The 13,165-nt window shown below is 38.7% G+C and overlaps 1 protein-coding gene across 12 annotated transcripts in view; it reads left to right on the top strand.

Moving 5' to 3' along the window:
• Positions 1–13,165, top strand: part of PARD3 (par-3 family cell polarity regulator) — a 734,935-nt gene that overhangs the window by 491,319 nt on the left and 230,451 nt on the right. For all 12 annotated transcript variants that reach the window (XM_058181713.1, XM_058181712.1, XM_058181707.1 and 9 more), the window contains 2 exons: positions 3,372–3,560; positions 6,140–6,310. In XM_058181713.1, the coding sequence (XP_058037696.1) occupies positions 3,372–3,560; positions 6,140–6,310 (360 nt within the window). The remainder of the gene's footprint in view (positions 1–3,371; positions 3,561–6,139; positions 6,311–13,165) is intronic.

Here is a 13,165-nt window from a genome sequence, read left to right as displayed (position 1 = left end):
ATTGATATTATCTAGCGACACCTTAATGGCTACACCTGCACAGTTTCGTTGTTAAGGCAGCGAATCATTGCTCACTAGTCTTGCCTCACTCAAAAGCAAATGTATTCACAACATGACAATATGTAGAGCATGTTTCATTAAACATGAAAGTGTTTAATGTTTAAAATACAGTAGCAAAATGCCATATATGTTACCTTCGTCACTGTCTGTTTAAGGCCTCTATCTGTAGGCTGTATTCAGAAGGGTGGATATCTCTTATTATTTATTTGGATCTAAGGAAGCATACTGAAAGGAACAAAGGTTCCTGTGTGAAAAGAGAACAGTTGTGAAAGGAAAGTAGACAAAAGAAAATTATACTGGCGGTAGTGTGTTGCATAGAATTTTTCTGGTGCTCAGAGTAAAAGGACTTGCTGTTACCTGACCGTATTTTAGGTGGGTTTTTTTGTCACTTCTTTGAATGATATTAATAGTCCTAACTGAAAAAGAAAAACCACACAAATGACTAATTGGTATTTATCCATTTGCTTGATATTTGTAACTTTCTTGCTGCTTAGAAAACACAGATATTCAAATGCCACTATTTCAAAGGACAAATGAACTTGCAGAACATTAGATTTAATGCATACAATAATAGTTGGATGCATTAAGCAGTTGTATTTTGTAATAATCCAGAAAGCACCACATTTAAATCCATGTGCATATATTCTCTTTCTCTCATACATACAGCCATTTCCCCTCTGTTTTTATACATGCAGACTGCCACATCTGGTTCTAGGAATTATTTGACAGTGCTGGCAGATGTTACCATTATCACAAATTTCCCTACAGAATGTTAATAGTGATTACACTAGTAGTATTTATTTATTTTATTTATTTATTCGAATTTTTATACTGCCCTATCTCCCGAAGGACTCAGGGCGGTTCACAGCCAGATAAAAACATGCAAATAATACAGGTAAAAACAACAATTAAAGAACTTATTAATTAGGCCGAATTAAAAATATCACTAAAATAAAATAATATAAAACCCCATTAAAAACTAAATTTAAAAACTAAAACCCTAGGCTAGACATGCGCAAATAAATAGATGTGTCTTAAGCTTGTGGCGGAAGTTTCGGAGGTTAGGAAGTTGACAAAGCCCTGGGGGAAGCTCGTTCCAGAGGGTGGGAGCCCCCACAAGAAAGCCCTTCCTCTGGGTGTCGCCAGTCGGCACTGCCTGGCGGATGGCACCCTAAGGAATCCCTCTCTGTGAGAACGTACGGGTCGGTGGGAGGCGATCGGTGGCAGTAGGCGGTCCCGTAAATAACCTGGCCCTATGCCATGGAGCGCTTTAAAGATGGTAACCAAGACCTTGAAGCGCACCCGAAAGGCGACAGGTAGCCAGTGCAGTCTGCGCAGGAGTGGTGTAACATGGGAGCCACGAGGGGCTCCCTCTATCATCCGTGCAGCTGCATTCTGAACCAATTGAAGCCTCCGGATGCCCTTCAAGGGGAACCCCATGTAGAGAGCGTTGCAGTAATCCAAGCGAGATGTCACGAGCGCATGAGTGACTGTGCATGAGCCATCCCGGTCTAGGAAGGGGCACAACTGGCGGACCAGGCGAACCTGGTAAAAAGCTCTCCTGGAGATGGCCATCAAATGATCTTCAAAAGACAGCCATCCATCCAGGAGAATGCCCAAGTTGCGCACCCTTTCCATCAGGGCCAATAACTCGCCCCCAACATTCAGCTACGGATGCGACTGACTGTACCGGGGTGCCGGCATCCACAGCCACTCCGTCTTGGAGGGATTGAGCTTGAGCCTGTTTCTCCCCATCCAGACCCGTACGGCTTCGTTGGGGTGGCCCGGTGTGGAGAAGTACAGGTGAGTATCATCAGCGTACAGTTGGTAACTCACACCGAAACCACTGATGATCTCACCCAGCGGCTTCATATAGATGTTGAACAGGAGGGGTGAGAGAATCGACCCCTGTGGCACCCCACAAGTGAGGTGCCTCGGGGCCGACCTCTGCCCCCCTGCCAACACTGTCTGCGACCGATCGGAGAGATAGGAGGTGAACCACTGATAAACGGTGCCTCCCACTCCAAATCCCTCCAATCGGTGCAGCAGGATACCATGGTCGATGGTATCAAAAGCTGCTGAGAGGTCTAATAGGACCAGAGCAGAGGAATAACCCCTATCCCTGGCCCTCCAGAGATCATCAACCAACGCGACCAAAGCCGTCTCTGTGCTGTAACCGGGCCGAAAGCCCGACTGGAATGGGTCTAGATAGACAGTTTCATCCAGGCATCGGGGAAGCTGACATGCCACCACACTCTCTACAACCTTCGCCACAAAGCGAAGGTTGGAGACCGGACGATAATTACCTAACACAGCCGGGTCCAGGGAAGGCTTCTTGAGGAGGGGTCTCACTACTGCCTCTTTCAAGGCAGCAGGGACGACCCCCTCCAACAAAGAAGCATTTATAATCCCCCGGAGCCAGCCTCGTGTCACTTCCTGTGTGGCCAGCACCAACTAGGAAGGGCACGGGTCCAGTAATCATGTGGTGGCATTCAACCTCCCCAGCAGCCTGTCCATGTCCTCGGGAGCCACAGGATCAAATCCATCCCAAACAGTCTCAACAAGACGGGTCTCTGACATCTCACCTGGATCCACCCAACTTTGATCCAAACCATCCCGAAGCTGAGCGATTTTGTCGTATAGATAACCACTAAACTCCTCGGCACGCCCTTGTACCTGGTCATCCCGCATCCCCTGTTGAAGAAGGGAGTGGGTCACCCGAAACAGGGCGGCCGGGTGGTTATCTGCCGACGCAATGAGGGAGGAGATGTAAAAACGCCTTGCTTCCCTCATTGCCACTAGGTAGGTCCTACTAAAGGACCTAACTAGTGTCCGATCAGCTTCTGAACGGCTGGATCTCCAGGTACCCTCTAGGCGTCTTCTCCAGCGTTTCATCTCCCTCAGCTCCTCAGAAAACCAAGGAGCTGGTTGAGACCTACGCCGGGTCAGAGGCCGCAAAGGCACGACATGGTCAAGAGCCCCACCCGCGGCCAGTTCCCAAGCCACGACTAGTTCTTCAGCCATGCCGTGGGCAAGATCCTCAGGGAATTGCCCAAGCTCCGTCAGGAACCTCTCTGGGTCCATCAGGCGCCTGGGACGGAACCACCGTATTGGTCCCGTCTCCCTGCGATGGTGAGTGGCGGTCTGAAAGTACAGGCGGAGGAGAGAGTAGTAGTATTATTGTAGTAATATTAGTAGTAGTATTGTATTGCCACCATTTTTCAAAATGTTATGTAGGTGTAGTTAAGAATAATTGCAAACAAGATTATTTTTAAAAAAATAATAATACCACGTTGCATTTTTTCTGACAGAAACCAGAAGAAGAGGATATTATTCTCACCGCTGATGGCACCAGAGAATTTCTCACTTTTGAGGTTCCACTTAATGATTCTGGGTCAGCTGGACTTGGCGTCAGTGTGAAAGGTAACCGGTCAAAAGAGAATCATGCAGACCTTGGCATCTTTGTGAAGTCCATTATTAATGGCGGAGCAGCTTCTAAGGCAAGTATATTTCAGACATGTTAGATAATGTTCCGTAATCCAGCATCTCTGGCAAACCATTATTGATTTCCTGTTATGCATCGTTCCTTCCTCCATTTCCCAGTCTTCCATTTGAATAATTAGTCTGATGATGATGATTTAGCAAATGTTATCTGCACTTTGGATGCTCCAAATAAAATATTATATAGTTTAGGTTTGTAATATGTCCAATAGATAGTATAGCTAAAGCAAAACACTAAGGTAGGGGTATCAAGCTCATGCTGTCACGTCGTCATGTGATCTATCATGATTTTTTCCCCTCTTCGCTAAAGTGGGGGTGGAGATAGTTAGTGTGTGATGCATCTGGTGCGTGGGCCACAAGTTTGACAGCCCTACAGTAAGGGATTTGATTCAACATGGTTTAATATAATGGGTGATTCCAGTCAGTGTAAGACTGACAGGAATCACCCATTATAATGTATGTAATGTTATGTGGGAAAAGGCAGTTAGGAGAATGCTGTCTAGGAAACACTCAGATAAGAGACAGCACAGCAAAATAGGCAGGACAAGAGACTCAGAAGTGACCCTCTCTAGTTGTGAAAAAGATGGTGGGAGAATCCTGTTTTGATCAATCTATGACGTAGACAGACAGGAAATAAAACCTTATAAACCAATTCTACTTATTGTAAAGCTACATTAATAGAAGTTTTGCAAGAGATTCTGTCAGCATCTCCTTTTTACAGTACAACCAGTGGTGGGATTCAGCCAGTTTGCACCACTTCGAGAGAACCGGTTGTTAACTTTCTGAGCAGTTTGGCAAACTGGTTGTTGGAAGAAATCATTAGGGCAGAGAACCGGTTGTTAAATTACTTGAATCCCACCACTGAGTACAACCCTACCACAGGGTTGTCAAATTGGCACACACAGGCCATGCCTACCCCAGTTCCACAAATGGGAAAAATGCCACAAAAGTCACGTGACGGCAACATGACACCGCAAGTTTGACACTTGTGGTCTACTAAAATCACTCTTGACCTTTATCTCAAAGCAAGAAGGGCCAAGAAAAGAAAGAAATGTGTTGAACTGATTTCATTACACAAGTCAAGTTTGTTGTGAAACCACAACTAAGTATTCCTAGCACATCTTTTCTCAGTTATAGGAAATTATTTGCATCTAAAGATCACTTTGCTTAACAAGGGAAATTTGGATCACAATTGTCAATCTTCTAGATTAGGAGATTATCAAATTATCGGAGATGCAATAAGAACAATGCTTATTAAAACATATGTTTTTGTAATGTTCCAAAGTTCTGTTTTGGTAAAAGTAATTATATACATTAATTTGATTTTAAGGGAAACATTCTTATTTAAATATTCATGTAATATTTTTGAACATACACATTATTTTGAACTACCTGTGTATTACATGGAAATTGACAGATGTACAATGGAAGTAGATTCACTGTGTCCTTACTTTTGCCAAGAAATTAATTCTTGAAAGATAAATTTATTATTCCAATTACCCAGTGAATTGAATATTATTGATATTGAATATCAATAATATTGATATTGAATAACTGATATTATTTGCAATTTATGAATAAATACATGCACTATATGCACTCTATTTGGATAAGTCTGATAAAACATGGTAATATTTTATTGAAATTATTATAAAAATTTCTCCCCCACACACACACAGGCCATGCCTACCCCAGTTCCACAAATGGGAAAAATGCCACAAAAGTCACGTGACGGCAACATGACACCGCAAGTTTGACACTTGTGGTCTACTAAAATCACTCTTGACCTTTATCTCAAAGCAAGAAGGGCCAAGAAAAGAAAGAAATGTGTTGAACTGATTTCATTACACAAGTCAAGTTTGTTGTGAAACCACAACTAAGTATTCCTAGCACATCTTTTCTCAGTTATAGGAAATTATTTGCATCTAAAGATCACTTTGCTTAACAAGGGAAATTTGGATCACAATTGTCAATCTTCTAGATTAGGAGATTATCAAATTATCGGAGATGCAATAAGAACAATGCTTATTAAAACATATGTTTTTGTAATGTTCCAAAGTTCTGTTTTGGTAAAAGTAATTATATACATTAATTTGATTTTAAGGGAAACATTCTTATTTAAATATTCATGTAATATTTTTGAACATACACATTATTTTGAACTACCTGTGTATTACATGGAAATTGACAGATGTACAATGGAAGTAGATTCACTGTGTCCTTACTTTTGCCAAGAAATTAATTCTTGAAAGATAAATTTATTATTCCAATTACCCAGTGAATTGAATATTATTGATATTGAATATCAATAATATTGATATTGAATAACTGATATTATTTGCAATTTATGAATAAATACATGCACTATATGCACTCTATTTGGATAAGTCTGATAAAACATGGTAATATTTTATTGAAATTATTATAAAAAATTTCTCCCCCCCCCCCACACACAAATACACAGGTATAAAAAAATCATAATTTATGTTTTTATGTTTCTTTCTGTTCTGTCTTATTAAATTAATGAAGCCAGAAAAAATCTTTAATAAGTCTCAGGGTTTTTTTTTTAATTTGTTAGGATGGAAGACTCCGAGTGAATGATCAATTAATAGCAGTAAATGGAGAATCATTATTGGGAAAGACGAACCAAGATGCCATGGAAACTTTGCGTAGGTCCATGTCCACAGAGGGAAATAAGCGGGGAATGATTCAACTGATTGTTGCAAGACGAGTAAGCAAAAGCAATGAGGTAAAAAACAGTGTGATTCTAGCTAAATATCAGAGGAAGAAGTATATCCCCCAGTAATAGGCAATAAAAGTGTTTAGCCATGTCAGAAATGAATGCATTGTTGTTGGTATCTCTGTAAGGAAAGGAATATAACTTCACTTCTATTGTATTGTCATGGGCTACTATAGTGCAAGGTAATCTGGATTTCCAGAAAGGAGGGGCTGCATTCCAGAGGACAAAGAGATAGAAAGTTTAGATAGTTTAGTTGGGAGGAAGATGATCAAGGCAAGGGTCAAGTCTACAAAAATTCCGAGTATATATTTAATAATGCAAAAAGTTTGCTTCAGTTTGGCAAGTTTTCTCTCTATAAACGAGGAACAAAAAGGAAACTGCTTAGAAATAAATCTACATTACTTCTTGGTTCTGGCATGTAGTCTCAGAAATACAGAGTTTTGACTGGGAAATTATGATGGATGGAACAGTTTGTGTGTTTATGTTTTATGAGAATATTTAGAAACATTAAAATTAGCCAAGTCTAAATAATAGAAGAGAAGAAGTGGGGCTTACGTACTTAGCCAAAAATTTAGAAGACTATATTCAAAGAAAGTTTGTCTAAAATAAGATGGAATTAGCAAATGAAGACTATCAATTTCAATAGCTTTGCTGTTTTGTCCTCATATTCAAGAACTGTAGTCCATAAATACAGTGTTGGGATATTTTACCCCTTGAAAGGTTTTGAATGGATCGTCTGTAGAAATGAGGTGGATTTACTATATACTTCTCCATGGGTAAAAAGATTCTTTGATGTTCAGGTTTCATTGCCTCTAGCAACATAGACCAAGTTAGTAGATTATGATATTAATCATCAAAACCTACATATATTTTACCAGTTTGATAAAAATACAGTTCTGCTAGCTAAATAGAATTCAGGATATATTGTTAAATCAGATTTTAAGGGTGTTTTTTTTTAGTTTTAATGGCATGATTTTGCAAATATGATACAACAAAAATTTTAGCATTTTACTGTACAATTAGCTTTTTGATTAACTTTTTGAATAGTGTAAAAAATTAGGGCTTATAAACACATCTGCCTAGCCTTGTTGGAGGTTCAATTTTTTTTACTACCGGTTCTGTGGGCATGGCTTGGTAGGTGTGACATGGGTTTATGGGTGTGGCTTGGTGGGCATGGTAGGGGAAGGATACTGTAAAATCTCCATTCCCTCCCCACTCCAGGGGAAGGTTGCTGCAAAATCCCCATTTCCTCCCAATCAGCTGGGATTCGGGAGGCAGAAAATAGATGGGGGCAGGGCCAGTCAGAGATGGTATTTACTGGTTCTCTTAGCTACTCAAAATTCTACTGATTCTCCAGAACTGGTCAGAACCTGCTGAATACCACCTCTGATGCCTAGACTGTATGTTCTCCAAAATCTCTTATGGATAACTAGGACAACATTTGCACATTACAGTGTAGGATTACCTAATTTCACTGTATGCTTTCACAATAATAAACATTTCTATTATTATATTTTGTATGCTGATGAAGATACATATACTAATATCAAGTATTCTAAGAACCATATCATTGAAAGAAACATTCATGTCCTGAATTAATCTGTACATAATTCAATGCATTTTCTCAAGGCCAGTTCAAGATGTTTTACTACTGTAGAGAATCAATAAATGGCAAAGAAATTATCAAGATTTAGCAGAACTTCTCACAAATATTTGTTCAATACTGATTACAATAGTGATCTAAAAAATAAGTTTTACCCAAAGTTACCCTGAAACAAGATGGCTGCCAATACATTTTATTTTATTTTTTATAAAAATGTTTCTGCCCTTTTATAAAACCCAAAAAAATGTTGTTAGAGCTACCTAACAAACAGGAAACAGCAGGTGAAGCTAAGCAAGATCACATCAAATACCTGTACAATTAGCACAGGGGCCCCCCAAGACTGTGTGCTCTCCCCACTTCTCTTCTCTCTGTATACCAATGACTGCATCTCCAACGATCCAATCCATCCATCGAAGTTCGCAGATGACACAACAGTGATTGGTCTCATTCGAGACAATGACGAATCTGCATATAGACGAGAGGTCGAATGACTAGCCTTGTGGTGCGACTGAAACAATCTGGAACTGAACACACTCAAAACCGTAGAAATGGTGGTAGACTTTAGGAGAAACCCTTCCATACTTCCACCTCTCACAATACTTGACAACACAGTATCAACAATAGAAACCTTCAAATTTCTAGGTTCTATCATATCGCAAGATCTAAAATGGACAGCTAACATCAAAAACATCATCAAAAAAGGACAACAAAGAATGTTCTTTCTGCGCCAACTCAGTAAGCTCAAACTGCCCAAGGAGCTGCTGATTCAGTTCAACAGAGGAATTATTGAGTCTGTCATTTGCACCTCTATAACTGTCTGGTTCGGTTCTGCAACCCAACAAGAAAGACACAGACTTCCGAAGTTAATTAGAACTGCAGAAAAAACAATTGCTATTAACCTGCCTTCCATTGAGGTCCTGTATACTGTACGAGTCAAAAAGAGGGCTGTGGAAATATTTAACAGACCTCTCACATCCTGGACATAAACTGTTTCAACTCCTACCCTCAAAACGACGCTTTAGAGGACTGCACACCAGAACAATTAGACAGAGAACAGTTTTTTCCCGAAGGCCATCACTCTGCTAAACAAATAATTCCCTCAACACTGTCAAACTATTTACTAAATCTGCACTACTATTAATCTTGTCATTGTTCCCATCACCCTCTTTCCACTTATGACTGTAATTTAGTTGCTGGTAATCCTTATGATTTATATTGATATATTGACCATAATCTGTGTTGTAAATGTTGTACCTTGATGAAGGTATCTTTTCTTTTATGTACACTGAGAGCACATGCACCAAGGCAAATTCCTTGTGTGTCCAATCACACTTGGCCAATAAAAAATTCTATTCTATTCTATTCTACCTTGTTTCTCTAGGACCCAGCCTTTTGCAATCACAGAAAGAGGGTTTTCAGTGAGAAACTTATACTTTATGCCAAAAATCCTAGCTAGGCTCCATTTAATTTAGGGCGTATGAATAAAATATTTGAGATCTGAATTATAGCAATGGAAAAGCTGCTTTAAGTTAGTCTGCATTATTAAGGGAGAAGCAATATCTTTTCTCAAGGCATCAAAGCATATTTTTTCTTTGAAAAATCCCAGAGATCATTGTTGAAATTGTTATTTATGCAGATACTACTAGCTTCGGTTAGTGTTAGGAAATAATGAGTTTTATCAAGGTTCTACAACTATAACATGAAAGATTATGTTACATTTTATAGAGGTTCTCCTTATAAGCAGCTGACATCGTTAGTTCGTAGTTTCTCTCTCATTCCTATTGATCCCATTGATCTAATTGAATAGTATGTCCAAAATTTCTCCCCCAACTGATCATTTTAAATCTTATTAAAAAATTATGCATTTTGGTAATCATTTTCTCCCCTGTTCCTAATAGTATTTTGTCAAGTTCCAATTGTTCTCCATAAATGCTGTATTGTTTCCGATCTTTTTTATATTTTGTTACAATTTAGAGTAATTTTTATTCCCTGATTTTTTAGATCTTGCTCCGATTTTAGATTTCCTTGTTCATCTAGCAATTCTGAATACCTTACCACTTTATTTATGTCTAATACATTTGGATAAATTATTGCCTCCATCATTGAAATACAAATTGGAATTTTCATATAGTGGTTTCTTTTAATTTTATCCCAAATATTTATCAAGGCATTTTGCACTAGATGTCTCTGAAAATATGTATGATTCTTTCCTTCCCATAAAAATGTGTCCCATCCCAATTGAAGAGCGTGGCTTTCTAGAGTTAATATGCTCTTGTTATTTAATTGGATCCAATCTTTAAGCCACATTGCTGCCACTGCTTGATAGTATAATTCCCAATCCGGGAGGCCAAAGTCCCCCGGATTGGGATGTTTTACCGGCGGCATTTACCACCAGCGAGATTGGCCAAGATGTTCTCAGACCAATTGCCGGACTGTTGGAAATGTGGCTATAAGCAGGGAACATTCTACCACATGTGGTGGACCTGCCCCAAGATTAAAAAATATTGGTATAAGATAAGAAAATGGCTCGAAGAGATAACCGAACAGAGGATAGAGTTGAGGTCGGAACTGTTTCTGCTGGGTATTTTTGATGGGAAAATGGGGAAAGAATTACAATATTTAATGTTACATATCTTAACTGCAAATAGAATTGTTCTAGCACAGAATTGGAAACAAACAGATCAGACTACCTCCAGACCGAATTATAATAAGGAAAATTTATGAATGTGCAGAGATGGATAGACTGTCTATGGAAATGAAGGAGAGGGAAGAAACCGAGTACTATCAAATTTGGAATAGATGGTATTCCTGGCTTAAGAGTAAATATAAAACTTAAGGTATAAGATGTAAAAGTACAATATATAAATTGTAAAATTTATAAGAAATATATGATATTGATTTATGAGAAGATGTAACTATAACTTAAATAAGAATATAATTTAATTGCTTCAACATAATATATAATATAATTATTTCAACATGAGCAATAAGTGAGAAATGTGTATGTTGTTTTTTTTTTGAGTAATTTGCTTTGGGTTTTTTTTATTTGGAAAGGGATTTTGGAATATATAAATGATGGGAGACCTTTTAATTAGGGTGAGAGTGAAAGCAGGAGAGATTTATTTTATTTTTGTGTGGGGCTCTTTTTACTATTTGGATTGGGACTTTTGAAATAAATAAGGAGGGATGGGTGACCTTTTGATTAAGGTGAGAATTAAGATAGGAGAGATTTTTGTTTGTAACTTTTTCAATGGCTTTTCTTTTCTTTTTTCTATGTGAAATGGGATTTTGAAATAAATAAGTGATGGGTGACCTTTTAATTAAGGTGAGATTTAAGCCAAGAGAGAATTTGACCTTGTTTTTATTTTATTTTTTGGCTATAGGTCTTCGATAAATATTAGAGATAATTGAGTTGTATTTTGTTTAATGGAAAAAGGGTGGGGCAATAAAAGGGACAAAAAATATGGTGATTTGATTTGACTAAACATTTTCCAGGATAAAGGGATGGAACAAAGGTTTTTTAAAGAAAAGGGCTATTATAAATTTGAAGAGGGGGAAATATTGGATAAATGATACAATGAGAGGGTGAAATTTGAAATATGTTAAAGTATATATCCGATTGATATCTTGTTCAACAAAGATTTGTATGTTTTGTTTTTGTTTTTAAAAAATAATAAAAAACTTGTTTTCAAAAAAAGAATATAATTTAGGATAGTGATATATAGAAGTAGGATTTATGTAAATATGACTGTTACAAAAGCTATAGATAATGACATGGAAAAGCTATTATAAGTGTAAATTTGTGTCTTTTGTGTTTTAAATATTGGGAAATTCAATAAATATTATTTTTTTTTAAAAAAGAAAGATTATGTTACATTTGGTCTCACACACATTCTGAATTCCAAATGCTGTAATTTTGTAAACCTGGTCTTGAATCATGAGGAAAATTTGCAGTCATGCAACTAGAGGTGGAACTTTGTTTTGAGAAACCAACCTAGCTCTTGAGAAACTAAAAATTCTATTTTCTGTGTTTAACTGAGTAGCTACTTTTTCTTTTATAGTAATCATATTACTGATATTACTTAGTCTGAAATTTAAATTGGAATGTTTGTAATAAATATTATGATAAAAGGAGAAAAACTCTTGAAGATCTTTTCTATACATATTTTAAAAAACATCTTTCAAATTATGGAGAGAATGCCAAAGAAAGTTTATTTGCCGTAAATCAGGGGTGTCAAACTTAATTTCATTGAGGGCCGCATCAGGGTTGTGTTTGACCTCGGAGGACCAGGGTGGGCATGGCCGGGGGTGTCCGTGGCCAGGTTGGCATAGCCAGCTCAACATCACTCATTCCGGGACACCTGTGGTGGCCAAGCGCTAAGGCAGGACTTCCCTGAGACCCTTCCTCACTCTCATAATCTTCCTTTCTTCCCTTTTTTTTCTTTATCTCTTCTTCTTTCTTCTTCCTTCCCATCTTTCCTTCTTTTTCCTTCTTTTTCTTTCTGTTTCTCTCTCCCTTTCTCCTTTCCTGTCCCTTCTTGTATGCTCAAATACATTTCTCTTTTTGTTTTTAGTTTGTTTTGATAGTTCTCTGCCAGTGAAAAGGGGTGTTGGTACTTACCTGAGACGCACCTTCTAGTTCAGTGGAGACAGCAGTCAGAGTGGGTGGAACTCCTCTGTTCAGATTGGATAACTGAGTCTGTTGAAGCTGAAAAGTCCCGCCCCTTGCTGCTGGGAAGCCCAGATTTTGATGAAGGCGAGAAAAACCAGACTCAATGCGTCGTGGAAAAGAGAGAAACCAAATTTTATTATAAAAACAAACCAGACCAAAATAGAGAGGGGCTGACTGCTGTCTCCACTGAACTAGAAGGTGCGTCTCAGGTAAGTACCAACGCCCCTTCTCCGTTATGGTGGAGACAGCAGTCAGAGTGGGACATACCAAAGCCTAGTGTCCCTAACTACGGGAGGGATCGGTCTGGACTGATTCAACCTCAGATACAAGCACCTGCTGCAGCACCCTACGGCCAAAGGCAGCTTCAGCTGAAGCACACTTGTCCACTCTGTAGTGTCTAATAACCGGAGAGGGCAACGTCCAGGTGGCTGTTCTGCATATCTCTGGCAAGGATGCCTTAGTGGATCAGGCTGCTGAGGTAGCTGCACTGCGAGTGGAATGCGCTGTTAAACGCGTGGGCCTAGGCAGGGATCTCATCTCGTAGGTGTTGGCTATCGTATGCCTAATCCATCTGCCTATGGTAGACGAA

This window comes from Ahaetulla prasina, chromosome 4, assembly GCF_028640845.1.
Source record: "Ahaetulla prasina isolate Xishuangbanna chromosome 4, ASM2864084v1, whole genome shotgun sequence".
Lineage (NCBI taxonomy): Eukaryota > Metazoa > Chordata > Lepidosauria > Squamata > Colubridae > Ahaetulla > Ahaetulla prasina.
The sequence above is the reverse complement of the archived record's forward strand: the minus strand, read 5'-3'. Positions and strand labels throughout refer to the sequence as shown.